Consider the following 23,035-nt stretch of genomic DNA (forward strand, 5'->3'; position numbering starts at 1 on the left):
GAAAAATAATTCAGAATATTCAAACGAATTTCATCAACTTTACTTAGATGTATATCATTAATCATGTGCTTAGTTATTATAACAATACCAATGGTACATTATTAAGCGAACACTCCGTTGAGCTAGTTCATACATGGAAAATATATTTTATCATTGCACGTGTCAGTAAAAAAAACCATTATCTCAAGAATATTAAGTAACGCGAGAGAAAAAAAAGAAATGTATTCGTTCGAGTTAACATTCTTTGAAAAAATCATTGTTATCGCGACATAATCAGTCAATGATAATCTTGCGTTTCGACACTGAAAGTTGCTTATATAATTTCTAAGTGTTTGAATATATTGTATTAATAATCATTTGATAATTGAGTAATAGGATCGGTAAGAGGAATATAGGAGACTTGCATTAGCTTTTTTTTTGTGATCGTACCATCAATGTTCTTATCTACTTGTACCAGATCTTGAAACCTCTGAAGACCTTCTATGGCAACGACCGGACAAACCAGCCGTCCACCAGGAGTTAGTTGATCTATCAACTGAAACGCAGGACAATCTTCAATCTTAATAATTTGTTACAAGAATATGTAATGGTATATACATATGTTTATATCTTTAGGCATATTGCGGTACCTGTTGTGGTAAAGTTTCCGCCGCCGCTCCAACATGAATCGCGTTGTAAGGGGCTTCAGCAGCATATCCCAATCGGCCGTCTCCCACTAGGCGCATTTACAATGACCTGTTGTTAGTCTTTGGTCTATGTTTTATATAATGCACAGACAAAGTCACGCAGTTGGTGGACACAGTCCTGTTTGATTCTTCGTGACAAGGTACATACCTAATCCACGTTGGTGGATTACGATTATTTTTTACTTCAACATATCTACGTTATTTTCAAATTCTTGAATATGTGAAGTTTTCAAAGGTCGTAGGAAAAAGACCAGATACTGGCAAGGAATTCCTTTTTCCTTTTTCCCGACACCAACTATTCGTGAATAGAAATTGCAACAACGTGTTTACAGCTTGGCATTTTCTTACCTACAAATTTAATGCGTTCTTCCTTGATGAAATGAGGACAGTCTTCGCTTACGTTTTTCGTAGAGATTTCTATTAGCTCTGGAATATGATCGATCCCAACCACATGACCACGTGGACCCACCATAAATGCCATACATGCTGACAAATAACCAGATCCTGAACCAACATCCAGTGCTTTTGCTCCGTCAAATAATTGGTCAGAGAGAATGGACAAGGCATATGCATGCTGAAAAACAATGTTTGTTTTACTCTAGAAGTAGGTATAGTTCTAAATTTAAAGTAGATAAATTTCTATAATTTTGCTAGTTATTATATCCAAATTTGTTATTACATATTTTTTAATCATTTGTGTAACAATAGTTTATTATATAATATGTGTATAACCTAAATAATAAGTATATATAAAGTAGTTTACTAACCATGTGGGGAGCACTAATTGTAACATTGTAACCAATTTTTCTTGGTTGATCAAGATATGGATTTGATTCATGATAATAGCGTGCTCTATCTACAGCAAGCATTGCTGCTTCTGCTCTGTCCGTTGTTAAAATACCTGCTTCTAAAATACAATTTCATAATTAAGTACTGTATATTACCATATTGCCATATCGGTACTCAGTGTCAATTTATCAAAGTTATTACAAAGAGACTTTACCTTTTAATTTAGTTACCATTTCTTGGTTTGTAGCTCCACTGCAGTGCCATGCCATGATTCAGGATATATATAAATACAACGTTGAATACAGAAAGACGTAGTGCATCTTTCAGGAAGAACAAAAAGAAATGTTGTTGTAAAAGAAAAGTAATATGTAACAATCAATTCAAGAGAAGTTTCATGAAATACTGCGATCTATGTAATAATATCATAGGTGAGGTGACATAGCAAATAAAAACATATCATGAATGTCATATTTAATTTGTATATATTCATAAAACTTTTCCAAGTTTCTTTCGAAATTGAAGTGTTACGCAAATGGAAAGTGTCTGCAATATTTCTTTCAGTTGCTAAGAAGAGATCTTTATAATACAGGTTGAACAAGTTAAGGAGTTTAGAGCTTAAGATTAAGAACGAAGAAAGAGTATAGTAAAGTAAAAGACGAGATAAAAGAATATATTATGTTATTAAAAAAATATCTCCTTTACTAATCAAAATTAACATTGCCAGTATTTGTCAGTCCAATATTGCCGTTTAGATTTTTGAAAAAACAAAATTATTATTTTTAATGCAAATTCGTTCTTATAATTTAACAATATTTATTTAGAAATGATGTGAATTTCCGTTTGTCTTTTTTGGTATTCTGACGATTTTGCAGATATAGAACACAAAGGAAAGTTTTGTTAGGTTAAATACCTGCTTCGCTGTTATCTAGCCAGATACGTTCTGACGTACTGCATCAGTGTGAGCATAGTTGCAAATACATATATACATACATATTTAATGTAACACTTTCGTACGTCGCGTCTCTTCGCACAAGTACTCATTCCTGCACGAATCGAATATCACACGATAGTTATCAGTCATCGCTGATGTTAAATATGTGTTGTATATATTTAACTAACTATATAATACTTTTATTAAAAATGATCTATTTGTCCATCCAATATTCTAAAAGCAAGATGATAGAAACATAAAGTTATAACTGTAGTTGATAAAGAAAGAGTTAATTGCACCAGCATGATTGATGCGATAGGTGCTGCTTGTAGACGGACGAATCTGCCTAGGCAATGATTAAGAAATTTGCCATGAACAGTTCTTTTATTTTATCAAATAATCGCTCTAATTAGTGGAATTCTACTTATCATTGTAAAATTGCAATATATAACATAAGTACTTATATAGTTATTTGTGATATTATCATGGTATTGTCGCATGACGAATTACGTGGAATTATGCACCGAAAATTGATATGTACATGGGAGTATATGAATTAATTTAAAACCCTTCGCTTGAAGATACTGGTAGGAGATCGTAAATTAACCCCGAGTTAAGAGCCGGTAACATAGAACTAGCAGTAAATCATAGCGGAATGTTTAATTATGTTGAGGTGACGATAATGAAACGATTTTATTTGCAGAATTGAAAATATTTTTCGTAAGCTTGTAACAACTATTAAAGTTCATGTTTAATAGGAAAACAAAGAACAAATATAAGGAAGAGAATTTATATTGTTGTAAGAATTGAATTTAAATTTGCGGAAAATAAGAATGGAAAAGTAAAAAAGGATGGCGGGGAAAGTGATTATGACAAATACGTGATTGTTTGTCGAGTACACACAGAATAAGGGAGCTAGGCGAAATAGAAGATAAGAGAACTATATTTGACTTATTCGAGTTCGGTAATGAAACGATTACCGATCGGTATAAATTGAACAAAGTACCGAAGTTTTGGCGGCAGAAAGACTGCGTTAACGTACAGGGAAAGAAAACCGTTTATTAGGAATAGAAAAGTTCTCCAGTACTAAGGATTTTGAACGGGCAGGTGGGCGAGCACACAGACAGACAGACAGACAGGAGAGTACGTATTTTGTTTTGGGATAAAGAAGAATTGCAATAGGGGAATCGGGCGAGAAAAAGGTAGGGTGAGATAGATAAAAAAAAAAGAAAGTTATAAGGGAAACAATGGTGAAGGGGAGTAAGATAGACGAGCCAGGGAGGTTTCGACAACTTGTCGTTGCGCTAATCGGTGAGTATCGTCGAATAGATAGGAGTGAAGGTAGGCATAGTTTACAATAGAGAGAACTAGAAGTAATAACGTGTTCTTTTCTAGCAAACATCTCATCTCTGTCGCTTGGAACAATGATAGGTTGGCAATCGCCAACGATACCGCAACTACAAAGTGAGAATCCGCCGGTTGGTAACGAGCCGATGACGGACGAAGCAGCATCCTGGTTGACCGGCATCACATGCATTACAGCTGCTTTAACGAGTTTGATAGTCGGCACGATAGCAAATAGATTCGGGCGTAAGATGACCGGTTATTTGATGGCTTTCGCACTTTGTTCCAATTGGTTGTTTACTATCATCGCGACGCAACAAACGTACTTATTTATCGCGCGTTTCTTTGCGGGTATATCTGGTGGGATGGCATTGTTTTTGGTGCCGCTGTACGTGTCTGAAATCGCGAGCGATGGAATACGCGGAATGTTAGGCAGCCTACTGGTATTCTTGTTGAATGGCGGCATTCTTCTTGGCTATATACTTGGAGCTGTGCTCTCATATCGGTTATTCTCGATCATAATGCTCGCATTACCTTTATTGTACATCGTGCTGTTTCCTTTCGTACCGGAATCGCCTGTGTATTTGTTGCGACGCAATCGAATCAACGAAGCGGCTAGGTAAGCGTGGGCAATTTTTTCGCGATCAAACGAACACGCGCAATGTTTACAATTTTGGCGCGACGTTCTTTTTCGTATTTCCTGTAGGAGTCTAACATGGTTGAGAGGCGGACACAAGCCGACGATGGAGCGAGAAATGTTGCGTTTACAGGAAGAAGCGAAAGAGTTGGACGTTCCGGGACGATCGACGAACAAGCTGTCAGAGATGTTTCGAGACCAAGCAACGATCAAAGGATTGTTCATTACACTGGGGCTATTCGGTGGACAACAACTTGCCGGGATATTTGTTATGGTAAGAAAACATTCGCACGACTGTATACGTCGGTCAGCTTTTTTATATTGACATGTTCCTTTTCTTTTCCGTAGATAAGCTATACAGAAACGATATTTAAGATATCAGGAAGTTCACTGTCACCAAACAGTTCGGCAATTATCGTGGGCGTGATTCAAGTGTTCGGCTCGTACTTATCTACCACGTTGGTGGAAAGAGTTGGTAGAAGACCGTTGCTTTTAACCTCCTGTTTAGGGATGGGCACATGTCACTTTGTGCTCGGAGTGTTCTGTTACCTGCAAACTCTTGGATACGATGTTAGCCAGTTCAGTTGGATTTCAATAGTAGCCTTGTCCGTTTATATGATCACATACGGTTTAGGTATGGGACCAGGTCCATACGTGGTCTCTTCGGAAATACTTAGCAGAGATGTTGCGAGTTCCATAGTAACTCTCGGGATGTTTACCACTTGGGGCATGGCGTTCGTCGTCGTTAAGTTGTTTCCAAGTGTACTCGCATTGTTAGGTATGCACGGCTGTTTCTTTCTGTTCGGGATCTTTTGCGCGACTACTTTCGCGTTCATTTTTATTCTTATACCAGAAACGAAGGGGCAACCTCGTCAAGTAATTTTGGATCGACTTAACGGTATTTTTTACGCGTTAGACAATAAACAATATGTTTCGTCAAATGAAATTGCTAAAAGAAGTGCACCGCTACCTGAACTAATTTGAGAACATTGTAAATAACGCTTTTCACCATTCGTCAGTCGGACGAGATATTAGATTTTGTCAAAGTACCTGATCGTATAGTAAATACATTCGTATGGTGTGTAGCGGGAAAGGAAACAGAAAAGGAAACAAAAAATCAATTGAATGAAGAGAAATTGCCGTCTTTTATGTAACTTGTGTTACATAAACTACCGATGAAAAAGATATTTCATCGTATATTATCATTTCATACATGTGATATCTGTTTTTAAATATGCCTAAAATATAACGATCTTATTTGGATCTCGTTTGTATTTCTCTAGTAAGAATCTACAAGTCGTAAGAAAATAATGGAATCATTGAGTTCTTGGGATAATTTATGCTAAATGAACGGTGTAATTTCTAAAGAACATAAGAATGATATGTTCGTGCGATTAAAACGAGTATAACGTGTAACATTCGAGCAAATACACGTTAATCATTGGCACGATTATTATCAGTCATCGGTTAATCTCTGTCGTACATTTCTATTACCAACTTTTCGTTTCTTAAATTTAGTTGGTTGTCCATCATCGTCACTGTCAGCTACGTCGATTTGCGTGATAACTTTTTCTCTGAAAGTTCTTTGCACCGACGTCGGTTCTGTTTTCTCGAAGACGGGTAATTGTAGTTGCAGTTGCTTTTGCTGTGGCAACTGAAAATCCACCGGTTTCGTTTCGCTGAAACGGAACATGTTCGAACGTTGTTTTATTTTTTCCTTTTATCCTCTTTCTGTTTTGTATGCGTGTGTTATTTCAGAACGATACTTACATCTTTTGAACAGTTTGCCAAGGTCCATATGGATGCGATTTTAGCGGAATGCTATAGTCTCGCCTATACGGTCGGCTTTCCTCTTCGGTTCCGGTTTCCGTTTTCTCTGCTGTATTTTCATTTGTCCCTAGTTGTGATTGGGTACCGGGTACCTTTCTCAGTTCCTTCAACTTTTGTCTCTCGGCATTGGCCCGTTTCTCTTCGAGGATGTCCGCATTTGCGATCGCTTCTTCCTTCTCCAGTTGCTTTAATAATTCCTCTTGAAGCGCTTGTTCCTTTGCTTCTTCTTCTTGTTCCGCGAACGTCATGTATCCTTCCTCTGGTGGATCCCAAACGGATTCTAGCGTATAAAATGTATACCAAGAGAACTATAATTAACAGAAGCGGAGAATTATGCGAAAAGTAAGAAAGAAGAATTAAAAAAAGGGAAAAGAGGAAAAGAACGAAGTAGAAAAAAGTTCGAAATTGATATACATACATACACGGATATAATATGTACTCACCGTTGCTTTCGATGTGCCAGTAATATGTGTACCCTTCGGGACTGAGAGCTTCGTACCAAAGTTTTTGAACAGGTTTCGCAGGACGCTCGTCTTCCACGATTCTTTTCCCTTTTCCTTTTCCCTTTCCTATTCTGCTTTTCCCTTGGTTCCTATTATCGCCTCTTTGTTGAGATTTCGATTGTTGCGTTGTATGTCTCGAAAGAGTTGGATCGCATGGATCGACTTCCTGAGAAAACTGAAATGTTACAATGTCTGTTGTTATAGTTGTCGAAAGCTTTCACGGATGAGTAGGTTAAAGAGGTTGTTCAGGATAGAACGATCGATTGGTATTTGAATTCCCACCTGTTGATTTTCACCTTTAAACTTAAACTGTGTTTCCGTAGTGGCTGTCGCTACACGATTGAAATTCAACGGCACCTGCAATGTATGCATTTTCTCCTTTCTTTTTCCTTTTGTCAAAAACGAATTAAGGTGACGAAAGATTCCACTAATGCAATGCTTTCATTAATATAGGTAATGTCAAATACTCACGTCTTTTGTTTCTAACCGATTGAATTTCTCTTTGATGATTCTGTCCGCGGTCATATCTCTCGTATTGTTTTCTACATCCTTCAAGTACGCGGCCATAGCTGCCTAAATGCGAGAAACAAAGAGAAACAATGAACTGTCTCAAATGCTCGTTGAATAATACCTTGCACATTTTTTATTTCATTAACAGCGCGCACATCTAACAAATAAAAAGAACGTACGTTCTCCATTTTCTTAATATCGCCTTCGATTTTCTTGTTCTGCTTCGCCTGCTTTGCACTGTTCTTGTGGATTTCCTTAAGTCGTTTGCTAACATTTTCCTTGTGCTTCTTACCGCCTTCGTGAAAATCGATACTAGGTTTATTGTCAGCAATCCAACACTTACAGAAGTCACAAAATTTACGGCCTTGAGACTTCCAATAGTCCGCCCTGGAACAAAATTTAATACAACTCCTCCGTATTTTTCTTCCCTTTTCTTTTCGCGTATCATACACGATGTTCCAATGGGACAATCTGGATTACTCTTGCGGCAAGACAAATTATCGAGGAAGAATGAAAGAAGAGGAAAGAAACGAGAGATTAATAACGTTCGTTGGAAATTAGTTGGCGATTAGACAATCATGTCGTAGCTTTGGGAATTACTGAAATTTACATGATCGGATGATCGCGTTCGTTCGTTTGAACGCGTTTTGTCTGCGATAACACTCGACCTTTTTATTTTCGCTAGTCGTCCATCGAACAAATCGCAATTCCTTCAACAATGTCACGTTATGACAATAATAGAGCGTGTATTAATAGTAACACAAGCCTATAAATAAGTAGCGGGAAGATTAAGGTTGGCCAACTAGCTAATCGTCTAGGAGCCAATTGGTACCCCGGTATCTTTGTGTTAGGTGCATCGTTCGTACTTTCCGCAATTCTCTGTCGCAACATTACGACTGTTAAACACGTTCGTTTCATAGTACACGTGGCAACAACTTTATCTATCTATAATCGACGACCTTTTTCCTGCTGATTTCTCGATTTTTAATGGAACGGAAGTGCGCTCGGTAGAGGCTCGATAGGACGTTCGGTGTACGTAGTTGTTCGCAGCGAGGGCGAGGGCAAAATTGTTCGAGGCTCGAAATCCACCAGCATCCTCGCCAGTCGAACGTATAGCACGCGAATAGAACCGTCAGCCACGATGCCGTTCTTGTAATCGGCCAACACCAGAGTATATTTCCGTGCTTACTTTTTGGCATGAGTGTTTGATCAAGATAGGCGTTTATATCCAAAGCGGGTGGAATTTTTTCGAGAATGATCGTACACATCTTGAAACGATGCTGACAGAGGGAAACAGAGATTCGTTTTAAGCAATCGTCCAATCGTATGACCATCCGTAGGACGTAGGATGAAGTTGCTCAAACGGAGAATTAGCTTGCGAAACTAGCTTGTTGCGAGTCAGAAAAATCTTTGATAAATTTCGAGTAGCGGTCAGCCAAAAACAATTGGCACCTATGAAATGTAATTTCCCCGACGACCAACGACGACGAGACGACCACGACGACGATCACGATCACGACCACGACCACCACGATGTACCCATCAGGCACGCCCTTAATTTTACGCAACGATTTATTTTTAGACAGGAGAGATGGTACAGGATGGAACGCGATCGTATTTATTCGTTCATAAGTATTACATGTTCGGCCGTTCAAAGCCTTTCCCTCGAAGCTTACAGACATTATCGTTACGTTATTAGATTGTCGGAACGAGAATTTGCCTGGAATTGTTTAAAAGAGAATTTCGACGGCCAAATGATTTGAAAATATATGGCGCCGTTCCGAACCGGGTTTGTTACATCGTTTTATAGGTCTACGCTCGAGCGGAAAAAAGGTTCGTGGTTTGTTCTAATTTTATCTTGGGGGGTTGTATACGTGTTTCAACGTTTAAAAGACGCGTCTTATAAACCGCCTGCAATATCAATGTCGTTACTTCGTGGCTTGTTCGTCTTTTTTTGCCACTGTTCACGATTAACTAATACGAATAACGAATAAAACACATGGTGTCGTTTATCACGACGAATATCTTTTACCAGAGAACACCAACATTCGCGAGAACCTATACAATTTATAACGAGCCCAATGCTGGAAATCAATATACGCGTTAGATGAATGCATACAGCAGCCATGTCATTCTCATTAACGATGGAACAGGTACGCGATATGAAAATTCTGATAAACGACCAACCGTTCCAATTCCACTCGCTCTAAATATACACGCAAGTAGGGAAAATCTTTATCTGTTGTTTCACCGTTATTCCATGTGGCCTGTTTCGAGTAGTCCTATCTACGAAGCGCAAGCAACATCCTATTATGGCTCTTTACTGTCGCATTTGCGCGCTCTCTCTTTCTCTCTTTCTTCTTGCGAGTCTCCATGCACCAATATTCGATAAATTCTATTCGAGTCGTTCGATTCGATCAATGCGTTTGTTTATCAGTGGCTGGAAGGCAGTTACGATTGGAAAGCAGGAGAACTGCTTACGATGCCTAATAGTTGAATAATTTCGCTCCGATCGTCCATCGATTAACGTAAAAAGATGATCTTCCATGTATTTTTACACGAATATCCGTGCATTTATTTTCTTCGAGTGGCGGGCAAATACGGAAAATCCGAAGGAGGATGCATCAGTCCACGTGGGTTTCATGGACAACGATAACACAACTATGAAACAGTGACAAACCGGTTACGTTAGAATTCGGTAGTCCAGTTGGCAGGTTCGATACAGCTTTCGAACGATTCGACGTCGATTTTACTTGTCAATGAGATGCATCGGAATTTCGAACGGCGATTCTATCGATAAATTTGCGGAACTTGATTACATCACTTTTGTTCCATACAACAAACAGTGATTACTAACGGCGATTAATAATAGCACAGGCAGAGCGTATTTTTTCAATCGATGAGAACGCCATACATGATTGCATTGCATTGTAGTTCTATATAGGGGAAGGTCGGTAAACATCTACCAAGTACTAATAATAAATATGTAAACGGATACGATGAACGTACTTTCTACCCAAACCTTTCAACAGAAAGCTAAAAATTATGCACGAATTATGATGATCGTACTACATAATTATTAGTCGATTAACGATCGATCGTATGAATCGGAAATATATCGTGCAAATAAGAAAGAACGAGAGAAAGAAAAAAAGAAAAGACGAGGAAAATGACGATAACGCGAGACGGAGAGCAAAAGAAAAATATCGTAGGAAAGTATAGGTATAAAATCGATGAAAAGACAGCACGTGTAGATTGCAGAACGCCGTTTGACGTTCTCTGTCGTTTGACAGGAAAGTGAAATCGTGCGAGAGCACCTGGCTAGCACTAGTTGTAGTCGAAAAACTGCTAGACGATTGGGATCGATCGCAAAACGCCATATTCAAAGGAATAAGTGAAAATATTTTATTTGTAATCATTTCCTTACATATCTGACACACATACATCTATACTCACATACGCACGTACGTACAAATACTCGTCGTTATCTCCGTAATGATACAGATAAGTACGCAACAATGGAAATTTGGTAGCTTTGACTATGCTGAACTAGGTTGGTCCTTTGTAGTAATTGTTCGGTCTGCGCTGCAACTCGTTTGTAAGGGAAAAGGTGAAAGAAAATATATAGATAAAAGGAGGATAAAGCAGGAAAGGAACGAAGAGAAGGAGGAAAAAGGAAAGGGAGGAAATTGTGCTATACTTGGTAATCATCAGGATTTCAGATATTTCAGAAAAATCATTTTCGTTCGATCGATACGAACGAATAAATATTTACGCGTACGTATAAATATTAATCGCGTAGTTCGAATTGGCATTTACCGCGATGTATATACACTTTGTACGTATACCGCATCGCTGGATTAATTCGAAAGTTCGTTTGTTTTTGGATCGTTTATTTAAAAAAAAAAAAAAAAGAAAAAGATAATTTTAATCGAACTTAAAGAGCTGCTGAAATGCGCAACGATATACGGATCCATAGTACGTATATACATACGGCTACATGTAAAAAAGTCTTTCGTCTTTATCTCGTAGAAAGATCGTTTTGGACCCTCGATTGAAAGCTAGATCGAAAAGGTGGCATATAAACGGCAAAAAGCATTCGCGAAGAAGATTTACGATAGCGATTGACGTTGGTCGTTAGCTTCGATCTGCTCGTACGCCAACCGTTGCTGTCATGACAGCGTTGATATATGAAAGAAAACTCGAAATTTCTTCAAACACCGACAAACGTGTGCCGTTTTTAGGAAAAATTGATTTCTTAAAGTCTAACGAGGGGAGGAACGAAACAAGCGTTATCGGATAAACCGTGTATACGTGTTACCGTATACGCCTTTACCGTGTCCTTTTCTTTACGTTTCCTTTATCGTACAATCGCACGACTGTTTCTATAATCCACGCTAGATACGTACGAATGCCAATTTCTTTTCTATTCTCGCAGCGATAAACCGTCCCAGTGCACTTACGAGAATCGCCATTGCCATTTTTCGCTTCTATCAGTCTAACATCAGGTACTTGAAATACTATCGTTTACAACTCGTTCGGGTAACGCGTATCGTGTAATGGAAAAGCAATCTTTAACCGTAACTATCGATTAATAGTAGAACCACGTATGTATATCGGTTAACGTTTCATCGAATGCGTTTTCGAACGATTCGATTATACTCGATAGTACGATTTCACGTTCGTAGTTGCTTTAAATTGGTAGCTACTTATGATATTAGGTATATTCGAAGAACGGATATGGATGGCGAAAAATATTCGATTGCCTATTCGAGAGAAGACTGCATAGAGGAAAAAGCAGAGGAAAAGAGGTAAAAATCGATCGGGTGGAAAAGCTAAACTAGTCGGGTAGTAACGGAATGGTATAAGGGAATGGCCCGGAATCGAGATAAAATGGGCCAGGGAGGAACTCTTTGAATCTAGATGTGGATGTGGATGGTGATCTTGTTGGCGAGCTGCTCGACCATCGACACGTATCATCCGGGTGACGTTTTCTTTTGCTTGGTCAGCTCCAAAAGGATCGGATAATGGAGGTCTGGACAATACTCCTGGCTGTGCTCCAACAGCTCCAGATGCCTCGACCAAATCATTCCATCGTAACGGTCTATTCGTCGCGCGACGAAACCTCGTTTTACCGCTGCTTCGGTGAATTGCTCGAAAGTAGATCCTCGTCTTGGCGCCATCACCAAGGCGACGCCGTCGTTTGCCAGCCAACCGTAGATCGTTTCCACCAAGTCTGACCGAGCCTCGTCGAAGAAGAGACAGTCCGCGCACAGGATCACGTCGTATAGCTTTCCCGTAAATTTTGCAACATCCTTGGCGCCGCCAGTCCAGCTCTACCGGTAAAAATTCAATTCAGAAATTCCCAAGCTTTTACCGAACACTCGAACAGCTTCGATCGAACGACGAGTGAAAATTCCGTTGCACTTTGCGGCTTTAATCAGCAAGGACGGCGACGACGACGACGACAACGATGATCTCAATCACGATGACACGGGAACACCGATCGATCGAGCAAACGATTGATGCGATACGAGATGCAGGAAAAATGTAATTGGTGCGGCAGCGAACGAGACATTGTGGTCGTCGTGTTCGTTGTGGATCGAACGAATTACGTAGTGGCGATAATTTTTGTAATCGTCGACTCGGAGGTACAATTGGCGTAACGTATCGAGGAAATCGCGAGCTCATCTCGTTCAAAGGGTAAACGTTTTCGCGATTCTCGAAGGAACAAAAACGGATCGCGATCGGTCAAGAACGAGAGAAAACTCAAGCGTAAAGGGTCGCGGCAAACCAACTGGAATTTGTCCGTAGCATCGTGCTAGAGAAAAGCGCGCACGCGCGATTCTCGTTGATGGAAAAGCTCGAGAAAGGACGAACGCTGGAAAGCTCGCGCGCGATGCGGTGCGTTAGGTTAGCGGGGCTACCGCGTGGCGTATGTAACGAGCACCGCGTGTTCCCATCGTGTACGGAATAGTTGCTGCTTCCCTATCATCGTCGCTCTACTCTACGAGGAGGTGCACGAGACGATAGAGGGGCGCGCGCGTGAGCAAGACGAGACGCGTAATAGACGCGAGAAGAAGAATTCACCTTGACTCGAAGGCCGTTGGGGTGCGGGTGTGCGAACGCCCTGACCGATCTGGCTGCCCTGATCGCCCTGGCCGCTTTGGCCCATTGAACCACGCCGCAATCCACGAAATCGGTCATACCGTTCCTAAATATGATACGTCGTACGTTGTTCACGCTGGTCACGTTGCCATCTGTCAGTGCGATTTCCTTCGGATCGCAGTACTTGGCGACGATCACCCCTGCCAGACAGCTCATACCGCCGCCGAGTTCGAGGACTTTTCTGTTTCGACACAGCTGTCGGTTTTTCAACAAATAGTATGCCAAACATTCCTCCGACGGCCAGACGCAGATGTTGCCGGTATTGTTGAAGCCGATCAATTCGTTCGCCGTAAAATTCTTGTTTAATCGACGGATCTCTACGGTAAACAGCTTGTTCTCTAAAACCGTCGAATATTCGTACCAAACTGCGGAATCTGGATCCGCGGCACTGCTCTCCATGCGGTCCACTCTTAACAAGTCGAAACTGGTGAAACGGCGAACCGAGATCTCGTCCTTCGTGTCCACCGAAATTGGTTCCTGGGGGCCGATCAGCGCCTTAGCGAGGATGCGCCATCGTCGTTGCGCGGTACTTTTCTTTTTCCCTATTTTGTCTTCGAGAATGCCGTCATGTCCCACTTTTTGTATCTGCGGCTCGCCGATTGTACACTTCTCGGACATTTTCTCTTTTTCCGGTCGCGCTTTCCATCGAAATGTGCTCTTTCGATGCTACGAAAGGACGCGTTTCGTACCAAACATCGAAACATGAGAACGGTCAACGCCGACCGGATCATCGACATGCTTCATCGTAACGCCATGCATTTCTTTCCTTTTCTTTTTTCTTTCTCTTTTAACTTTTTTTCCTTTCCTTTGCTTTCCCCTTGCCTTTGCAAGTTCGACGACTCGAGACTCGGTCGGGACGAATTCGATGTCTCGGCAACGACTCTTGGTTCTTCGTTCCTCTACGAAGACGGGTGAACGAGGATGAACGAGACAAGGGACACGAGCTGAGACTAAAAGCGCGAAGCCAACTTCTAACTCGCGCCACGCGGATGCCGAGCGTTCACCGCGTCCGTTTCACGCCTGCGCGCATCCTCCCGTCTCTTTTATCCGCTTTCCACTCCGCGCAACTTCACCCTCCGATACACCCCGTCCCTTTGCCCTCTCCTCCCTCACACCCCAGCCGCATTGCTCCCCCGACACCTCTCTCTGACCCATTCTCGCTTTGATTCACTGCGTCTCTTTTCTCCTCTTCGCGTTCGTTCTTCCTTCTCCCTTCGTTTCTACTTTTTCTATCCCCGTCTCTGTCTCTGTCTCTGTCGCTCGCTTGCTCGATCCCCTTTCGTAGGAGAAGAAAAAGTAGAAACAAAACTAGGGAAGACTAGCTTTCTACTTGCAATTAACTAACGCTACGGAGATATCGTCTATTTCCGAAAGTTTCGATCTTTGCCTCTTTTAAGGATAGTAGCCCGGACTCGAAACGATCCAACCAGCCAACTAGTAACGCGTAGAATAAAGTTTGAAAATCGGGCGGCGCCGTGAGTTCGCCGATGCTCTGCCACTCTGTCCCGACAACGTATCGAGGTTACGACAAACGTGGCGCTATTCGTGGCGCTATCCCGGAAAACTGGCAAATATACGATGATATCGTGAGAAGAGATCTTACACGATACGAGAGGCCGTGTCCCTCGAATCTTTTATCTCGCGTCCAGGCGATTATTCTCTTAAACTTTTTCCAATGAAACTTTACGGCCAAAGTCAAAACATTTTTCTCCATACCACGCTCTCATTTTCTCCGCGTTGGCTTCGCTTTTTTAGTCCGCAAAGCGCGGTGGCGGCGCTAGCTTGTGCCTATGATTCATAAAAATAAACAAACATCGACAGGATTATCAGGATGCGGGGATGAGACATGGCTTCGCGAAGAAAAGTGTATAGGTATGTGTGTATTTATATAGCGTATCTAGTAATTATAGATATGTAGCGGACACGGCTCGGACGAGCTTTGAAATAGCGCGACAAGGTATCTGTTTGAGTTGTCTGGTCGATTTTAATCGGTCCGCCTGCGGCCGATCCAATTTGCCTTAAACGAGACAGAATTTTTAACGGCATTATTACGTAAAACGTAACGCGGTAGAATACTTTACACCGTAGTGCAACTGTTATACGCGGCTTACCAGCCAAACGATTTCTATTTGTCGTTTTATGCTTGTCGAAAATATCGTTGTCGAGATGATTATTCTGAATTTAAACTCGGTCGTTGGATGAACGAGGAAAAAATGCTAGCTAACGAAGATGCGACGATAAAGGTAATCTCGCATTGCAGGGCGATATAGTGCAATTATTTTTGTTACGCGATTCTATCCAGCGAGATCGTGTCATTTTCATCATTCCGCGTACAGATCAGCCGTAATATGGTTCGTTTTGCACATTCCGCAAATTGTAATAAACGTACAAGTTCGATTTGTGTATTTTCGGTAATCTTTTGTAGCGGGGCAATTTGCGTGTGTCGACACGTGTATGTAGCTACCTATTGCGCTTATGCAACTGCAAAGGATGGAAAGGGAAGGGGAAAGAAAAGATAGTAGCAGATAGAGGGAGAGTTGGTCCATTCGTACATAATCTACTCACTTTATGTTATTTGACACGAATAGAAGTTGGAGACAACGATACTTCTGCTTTCATTCAAGCGCGTAGCTGATAGTCTCTGTTTGCCAAGACGCATATAGATTTTCTCGCACCTCGTTAAAACGCGAATTAACCAATAAGATATGCGGAAACGAATCTTTTCCTTACATTTACTTTCGAGTTCAGGAAATCGACATTTGGTGAAACTATAGGGAACTGCTATCTGCTCTCCGATTTCGATGATTTTCGAATATATCACAAAAATCGACATTTTGAACGGCTTCTTCCTATAAATATAACCGACGGTTGGACTTAGTTTCCGAGATATTTGCGAAAAACTATCGGCATCGCTACAATGAATTCTGCCCATAATTGTGCGTCCATAACAGCGTATGCGTCATTATTGGTTGTTGGCCGCGTCACGGCGCAACGTCTGGGTAAAGTAACATTTAATTCAAACCTATATAAACTATACACAAAAGATAAAAATTAGATTTAGGTTAGGCGTTATTTTATCCGACCGCCGTGAGGTGGTTGGCAACCAATAATGATGAATACGCTGCTGCGCACGCACAATATAGGCAGAATTCACCATGATGGTACCGACAGTTTCTTGCGAATATCTCGGAAACCGAGATCGATTATCGTTTATATGCGTAAGAAGTAGTTGTTCAAAATGTTGATGTTTGTAACATACTTCAAAATCATTGAAATCGGAGAATAGGTAGCTTTTCTGCAGTTTTTCCTGACATTCCTTTTCTGTTGATTTAAATACATCTTAATGCGATGTTCGATATAAAACATTCGGAATGTAGCAACGAAAGTTAATCATTTCTAGAAATATCGATAAATATCGATTTTTCTCTGAGAGGAAGTCGGTTGACGACAATACGAACAGAATCGGAAAAGTAAACAGCTCCTGAAAGAACGAGGCACGGTGAATGATACAATACAGTACGATAGATGCAATACAATTCGAAACGATATGATACGAGTCGATCAGATTTGAATCGACGAGGTTGCCAATAAGCAAGTAGGTAAGAAGTACCGAAATGGTTTCGTGCTTGCCTCTCAGTGCAATACGGTGATTTTGTATTCTTGCGGTGGTCTTCTGGCAGACCCTCTCGACGCATTGCGTCTAATTTGATCGAAACTCGAAACTAGCTAAATTCTCTTTTACTTCTTTCTCTCGGTTCTCTCTTTTTCGCTCACCAAATCCTATCTTTTTCGCTACTTTTTCCGTTTTATTTTTATTACTACGTCAAAACTCCTAACGTATCAGCACTATTGAATTTTTCCACAACTGTCCTTGTGCTCGTTTCATCGACGCTTATTGCACAAAAATTTGCCAACAGCATAACGATTGCCAACATTTCTATTCGTATTACCGCGTTCTGTTCTGTTCCACAACGAGTACGAAATACTTAGTATTATAACTGCCTATTGTTCTGTTTAAAAATATTGAACTTTTAGGTTAGAAGAAACTGCAATGCGGATTTTAAACGAATCAGAAACCAGTTACGTGTGTAGTGTAATAATGAAAAAAGTAGTCCGGCATGACAAGATGCAATGACGTTTATTGAATATGTATTTTTTATGTATTCACGTAAAGATACGTACACGTACATACAAGTGTAAAACGAGAAAGAGAAGCAATAAATGCATGTAAGAATGTTCGATGTACATACGTACATATAAGCATTCATATAAATGAATATATATATGTGTTTACTATCAAAAAAAGTTGTATAATACTGTACTTACATCTTTTAAGTCCTGGAGAAGGATTCCTAATGCGTCTTCATTGATTATGAACGATGAAATAAATAGTTCCTATAAAACTGTCTTTTTTTTAATCACTCGAAAATCTAACCTCAAAAAGTTAAGCACATTTATTCGAAATATTTTTAAATTTTGATTTGCTTCATTAACGTTTCCTTCGCGTTGTATAACATTTTCATTAAACTAAGATAGGTTCCCCTATATAAAAGTGTATGTAAACGTAAAAGTAAACGAAAACACCACTCGTACGATATCACCGTATGAAACAACACATAAAAGCGAAACAGCTGATGGCGTAGGGCGTAGGCGATGTAAACTGTAAAGTATGTACCAACTGTGAAAGGTCGCAAATAGCAAGTGATCAACTAGCGCCATCTGGAATTGGAAGTATGAAACATTATAGAGAATTTTAGTTTGTTTACTCTCGCTTTTCCTGCGTCATGATGTATGTCGTGTAGAGTATTGTGTATGCGACGAGTGATCGATTATATTTGCATTAAGATGATATTATTGTGCCTTTCCTCAAATTTCATGTGAAAAATGTTAGTGACAAGAGAATCGAAATTGTTCGGCGCGTTAAATTGTCTTTCTTCGAAATTTCACAATGATTATTCGATTCGATATGACATTTTGTACTTAACACCGAGCAACGTAATAAGAAAAAGAAAAACGGAACGCGTGTTACGCGTACCGATGAAACGTTTTGCACTTTAGCCTATTAAGGGTATTCGATGGTTTTCGATGACGTAAATTATAATCTAGAATATAATACAATGAACAAGTCCAGAATAGGGTCAGAATATATTCCGCTAGTGGAAGGCGACATGTTGAAAGCGCGATTCGTTTTACCTTTTGCTAAAATAGCATGGTTTACCGTATCTCTGCCCTTTTTCGCATTTATATTTTGTATTATATGGTCTATCGTATACAATTTTGAGCATTCTACCTCTACTCATTGTAAGGTAACTATATTTTCCATGCTGATATAAAATTATGAAAATATTTGCACAAACATAAGTTGTGTGTGCGTGCGCGCTCACGTGTGTTTGTATGTATGTAATATTATCTTCTATGCTAGGTTTATAACTTTTTACCATCTGTCTCTGCTGCTATTGGACATTATAGACCACAAAGAGATATTTGGAAAATTGCAATAGCCATACAGGCTTTGATACGAATTTTAGTATTAGTAATGTATCGTCGTTATTATAAAGAACATATCTATAAATGGGCACAAAATATTTGTAATATTGTGACAGTTACCTATGCTGTTGAAAACATATCTCTTGTAACATTAACTTTTTGGACATCTGTTGAAAATTATGGTACGTATAAAAGATGTCAGTGCGTGATATATGTTTGAAATATAAAACATAATTTATATTATTTCAGCCTTCCACAAATTATCTTTCATAACGTTTTTAATAACGTCTTTTATTCATATGCAGATAGCATATTTTATCATGAGAAATTGTCGTAACATTGCTAAGGAATCCTTCGAAGTTACTTCCTTAAAGTGGAAGCGAAGATCCATGATGTTAAATTTAGTCTGTATAATATTTGCCTGTTACTTTTTTTATAGGCACAATAAATATTGTGAACCTCTAGGTGAGTCAATTGATTTCAGCAGAACCAAGTAAACAATAGTAGGTATTCATGAGATGCGCTCATTTCATTGCAGTTTATTCCATGTTTGCTTTAAGTGAATATGGAGTTGTTCTTTCGAATATGGGGTTCCACACGACTGCAGCTTGGGACTTTGCAAATTCGCGTCTCATTATATCAGGAACAGGGTTTAAAATAATTTAACGTAATTTCATATAAATGCAATTGCATTTTTAAGCAACTATGAAAGATACCTCAGCCTTAAATTTTTTCAAATTATCACGATGGAGTTTAAAATCATATCTTTCCACCTACTCAAATTCTATGCTTTACGTTCTATCAACATCGCGACGACGATGAACGTAAAATTAGCAATTTTCATATTTCTATTCGATAATGGTAATTATATAGACTAAAAAATTCCCGAAATAATCAATAGGAAGGCAAATAATAAAAGAAGAAAGGAAAGGAAAGGAAGGGAAAGGAAAAGAAAAAAGTGAAAAAGATGGATAGTAGAATTATTGTATCTTGTTATAATAATATTGTGACATAAAGTTAAAATATTATTTTTAGAGAATGTCCTTCGTAATACGAATGTTTTGTTCCATAAAAAACACAAAATATGTTTTTTTGCATGTTACGATTTACATATACACGAGTCATGAGCACAAGTTATTCTCGTGCATACATTTTCGCACATACTTATAAAACATAAATTTTCAATTTTGCATGTATTATTGGACACAATGAATTTGAGTATTCATTATTTAAATTTCCTTCTAACTAAAGATTAAAGTTTACAGACTCGTTAAAGTTTGAAATCAGTTTCCAGTTTATCGGCAATAAATTTAGCTATTGCCATGGCGCTGGTTGCCGCTGGAGAAGGTGCGTTACGACAATGCATCACTCTACCACCGATACTACCTTTCCCTCCATCGAATACAAAATCGTCTACTAAATTACCATTATTGTCCAATGCCTGTGCTCTAACACCCGCTGGTCCTCTGTGTAAGTAAATAAATGCATTAAAAATGATCGATCGGCCGCGATAGGATAAAATATGAAATATTAGAGTCTTTTGTTTACCTTTTTACGTCTCTAAAGGATACTTCGGGAATAAATTTTTGCAAATCTCTGAGTGCAAGTGGATAAAAAATTGATTTAATCATTTCTTTGCATCCTGGTATAAAGTACCGGAAACAGAGTTTATACAATCCGGGAAATTTTGCCATTTCTATACAGTCTCTTATATTTATATCGCGCCACCTAAGAATATGTCATAATGAATAATTGCATATTCAAATATTATATACAATTAAAACTTATTAGCTTATGTACCGATAACCCTCTCTGGCAAATGCTAAAACTGCGTTTGGTCCAAGCCATATTTCGCCATTGACTCTAGGAGTAAAATGAACGCCCAAAAATGGGAATCTAGGGTCTGGAACAGGATATATATTGGTGGTGCATAAATGCCTTTTGCTATCGCTTAGCAATAAGTATTCGCCTCGGAATGGAACGATACGTGGACTAAGATCACATCCTGTCATTACTGCTAGACGATCCGAGTGTAAACCAGCACACGTTAACACATATTTTGTCGGGATACACTGTGATATAACAACAAGATAAAAAAAAGTTACGTATGATAGAACTATATAGCGCACTATAGAACTTGCGCGTAACATCTAAACGTACTTTATCTTTCGATTGTACTAAAATCGGAGATAATTCTTCCTTGCCTTTGGATTCTGTCATTTCCGAGAAACCGGTAACTTCGTAATTTAAATATACTTTCCCACCCATTTTTTGAAATTCATTGGCAAAATATTTACAAACCACCGCCCAATCGACTATACCTGTCCACGGTGACCATAATGCTTTTTCTCCCTGTACAGCAGATACGTATTATTCCTGTTATTATAGTCTTTGAAACTCGTAATAGTTTTTTCTTATATATATATATATATATATATATATATATATATATATATATATGTTTCTTATTTTTACGATTACAAAAACAACACAATAATTTTAATACTTGACATTTAGCTTCGTATTTCGATATACAATCTTTCTCAACTAATTGGAGATCCGGTACGTTATTTTTTATTCCTCGATCATATAAATCGTCCAATTGTTTAATTTGGTCTTTATTTTGAGCTACTATAAGTTTTCCAACTTTGTTGTGAGGTATATCGTGTTTGCAGAAGTATTCATAGGATAGCTTTAATCCTTCCACGCATAGTTTTGCCTGCAATCAGTTCCTGCCGGATCAAAAATCTCTTAACGAAGCGTTATTCTACTGTACAGTTAAAAATGTCATATTGTACTCGAGCAAAGCAATATTTCTTTTAAAAGGAAAGAAGAGGAGGCACGTTAAGAAACATGCAATTGTTGCTATGTTTTTACTTTCATACTGCCAGGTTTGTAATAAATTCCAGCGTGTACTACACCGCTATTGTGTCCTGTTTGATGCATCGCCAGAGCGTTTTCTTTCTCAACGATCGCCATCTTTAAGTTAGGATGTCTTATTAACATTTCTCGTGCAGTGGCGCATCCAACAATGCCACCTCCAACGATAACTAAATCGAACGCGCCACATGATTCTGCACTGAAATTATTCAGTTACAAATAATATGTATTTATAATTTCATTTAATTCGTGCAATTTGAAAGCTGCGCGCTGTATGTTAGTTTTTAAATTTTGCGATCAGCAGCGGACTGGTCGGGGACATCGGGGAAATTGGGAAAAATCCCTGTGGACCGGTACGGATTTGGTGGCACTCTATCTAAAATTTAATCAATGAACTAAAAATGGAGGACCAGTCGTGTTAATAATATCCCGGTAAAACTGTAAGCCCCAGACCGTCTCTGTTTACGATATCTCTTTTGGATTAATATCAATTCAGGTCGAATAAATAAAAAGGTATAACACTTTATAAAATCGACTAACCTGGAAGTGGATCTACAACGATATGCACAAATAAGTTGCGGTAACAAAATTCTTTTTGTCAATAATGCAAACATATTTGATTTTGTACGATGATCAACCACATGAAATTTTGCTAAAAAAAAAGAGAGATGAGAATCAGTTTTATTCGAAACTCTGAGAAAATAATTTTTCCAAGTATGCGTTAAAACATGTACATATATTGATATTTCGGAAATCATGTGTTATGGCGTGTCATGCTTGAATTCGATTGAGTTTAAAGAAACACCATTATCAAGAATTAACATTACGTTTAGATGTATATGTTTGCACAAAAATACGAGTTTATTTGATTAACCTTTCGTTAATTTGCATTACCAAATTTTCAATGATATTTTTAACATGGTGTACATATACAGATATGATAAAAAGCACGTGCGTTAACCAACAATGAAGGAAGAATAACCAAGCGGACCATGAAGCATTCTCTTACCTGCAAATTTTCGAAAAATTGTCATCTCATATGAAATTCTACGTGAAATATCTCCTAATCGTACATTTTTTCGCTTACCGAACCAACAAATATATGCATAGTTGTGACGTCAATTTTCAGTGTGTGCCTGATGTCGCTTGATAAAGTTGTGTAGTATTACCTAGTATGTGGCGCCTCTACGGGTTTCTTTTCATATCATTAAGTTCGTAATTATCCTTGCACGTGGATACATGAATTTTATCTTATCGATTAAAAGCGAAG

At 39.0% G+C, this 23,035-nt stretch overlaps 6 protein-coding genes and 1 long non-coding RNA gene across 12 annotated transcripts; 3 read left to right on the forward strand and 4 right to left on the reverse strand.

Annotated features, from left to right (window-relative positions):
• Nucleotides 1-18: 18 nt before the first annotated feature.
• On the reverse strand, nucleotides 19-2,539 carry LOC117158184 (protein-L-isoaspartate(D-aspartate) O-methyltransferase). The gene is made up of 6 exons (XM_033336841.2): nucleotides 2,386-2,539; nucleotides 1,690-1,795; nucleotides 1,454-1,593; nucleotides 1,035-1,260; nucleotides 630-715; nucleotides 19-535 (listed from the first exon to the last, which is right to left on the reverse strand). Exons 2-6 carry the CDS (start codon nucleotides 1,742-1,744, stop codon nucleotides 347-349), a joined length of 696 nt encoding a protein of 231 aa, XP_033192732.2. The 5' UTR covers nucleotides 1,745-1,795; nucleotides 2,386-2,539; the 3' UTR covers nucleotides 19-346.
• Nucleotides 2,540-3,357: 818 nt separating this feature from the next.
• On the forward strand, nucleotides 3,358-5,650 carry LOC117158094 (facilitated trehalose transporter Tret1). Its single transcript, XM_076620544.1, has 4 exons — nucleotides 3,358-3,717; nucleotides 3,802-4,369; nucleotides 4,457-4,661; nucleotides 4,736-5,650. The coding sequence occupies exons 1-4, from the start codon at nucleotides 3,654-3,656 to the stop codon at nucleotides 5,369-5,371; spliced, it is 1,473 nt and encodes a 490-aa protein (XP_076476659.1). The 5' UTR covers nucleotides 3,358-3,653; the 3' UTR covers nucleotides 5,372-5,650.
• Nucleotides 5,514-18,055, reverse strand: LOC117158143 (uncharacterized). Of its 2 annotated transcripts, XM_033336760.2 has the most exons (7): nucleotides 17,725-18,055; nucleotides 7,410-7,617; nucleotides 7,192-7,293; nucleotides 7,003-7,077; nucleotides 6,661-6,895; nucleotides 6,158-6,497; nucleotides 5,514-6,066 (listed from the first exon to the last, which is right to left on the reverse strand). In XM_033336760.2, coding segments are annotated over exons 1-7 (1,185 nt in total). In that variant the 5' UTR covers nucleotides 17,727-18,055; the 3' UTR covers nucleotides 5,514-5,843. The 2 variants fall into 2 exon arrangements, with proteins under 2 accessions (XP_033192651.1, XP_033192660.1); XM_033336769.2 differs by lacking the exon at nucleotides 7,003-7,077.
• On the reverse strand, nucleotides 10,612-14,386 carry LOC117158156 (calmodulin-lysine N-methyltransferase). The gene is made up of 2 exons (XM_033336781.2): nucleotides 13,321-14,386; nucleotides 10,612-12,566 (listed from the first exon to the last, which is right to left on the reverse strand). The coding sequence occupies exons 1-2, from the start codon at nucleotides 14,014-14,016 to the stop codon at nucleotides 12,207-12,209; spliced, it is 1,056 nt and encodes a 351-aa protein (XP_033192672.1). The 5' UTR covers nucleotides 14,017-14,386; the 3' UTR covers nucleotides 10,612-12,206.
• Nucleotides 14,589-17,801, forward strand: LOC117158235 (uncharacterized). 3 transcript variants are annotated; one of them, XR_013058930.1, is made up of 3 exons: nucleotides 14,589-15,270; nucleotides 16,799-16,997; nucleotides 17,434-17,801. It is a non-coding gene; the product is annotated as an uncharacterized LOC117158235 (long non-coding RNA). The 3 variants fall into 3 exon arrangements; XR_013058931.1 differs by lacking the exon at nucleotides 14,589-15,270 and adding an exon at nucleotides 15,648-16,684; XR_004464377.2 differs by lacking the exon at nucleotides 14,589-15,270 and having other exon boundaries at nucleotides 15,648-16,997.
• Nucleotides 18,056-18,160: 105 nt separating the features above from the next.
• On the forward strand, nucleotides 18,161-19,853 carry LOC117158165 (post-GPI attachment to proteins factor 2). The gene is made up of 4 exons (XM_033336810.2): nucleotides 18,161-18,704; nucleotides 18,821-19,067; nucleotides 19,135-19,350; nucleotides 19,424-19,853. Exons 1-4 carry the CDS (start codon nucleotides 18,474-18,476, stop codon nucleotides 19,549-19,551), a joined length of 822 nt encoding a protein of 273 aa, XP_033192701.1. The 5' UTR covers nucleotides 18,161-18,473; the 3' UTR covers nucleotides 19,552-19,853.
• Nucleotides 19,854-19,855: 2 nt separating this feature from the next.
• On the reverse strand, nucleotides 19,856-22,953 carry L2HGDH (L-2-hydroxyglutarate dehydrogenase). Of its 3 annotated transcripts, none has more exons than XM_033336679.2 (8): nucleotides 22,853-22,953; nucleotides 22,306-22,417; nucleotides 21,763-21,964; nucleotides 21,392-21,604; nucleotides 21,046-21,237; nucleotides 20,686-20,957; nucleotides 20,434-20,613; nucleotides 19,856-20,351 (listed from the first exon to the last, which is right to left on the reverse strand). In XM_033336679.2, the coding sequence occupies exons 2-8, from the start codon at nucleotides 22,377-22,379 to the stop codon at nucleotides 20,156-20,158; spliced, it is 1,329 nt and encodes a 442-aa protein (XP_033192570.1). In that variant the 5' UTR covers nucleotides 22,380-22,417; nucleotides 22,853-22,953; the 3' UTR covers nucleotides 19,856-20,155. The 3 variants fall into 3 exon arrangements, with proteins under 3 accessions (XP_033192570.1, XP_033192559.1, XP_076476660.1); XM_033336668.2 differs by having other exon boundaries at nucleotides 22,775-22,919; XM_076620545.1 differs by lacking the exon at nucleotides 22,306-22,417 and having other exon boundaries at nucleotides 22,775-22,858.
• Nucleotides 22,954-23,035: the final 82 nt, after the last annotated feature.

The sequence above is a fragment of the Bombus vancouverensis genome, chromosome 8 (genome assembly GCF_051014615.1).
Source record: "Bombus vancouverensis nearcticus chromosome 8, iyBomVanc1_principal, whole genome shotgun sequence".
In the NCBI taxonomy this organism is placed as follows: Eukaryota; Metazoa; Arthropoda; class Insecta; order Hymenoptera; family Apidae; genus Bombus; species Bombus vancouverensis.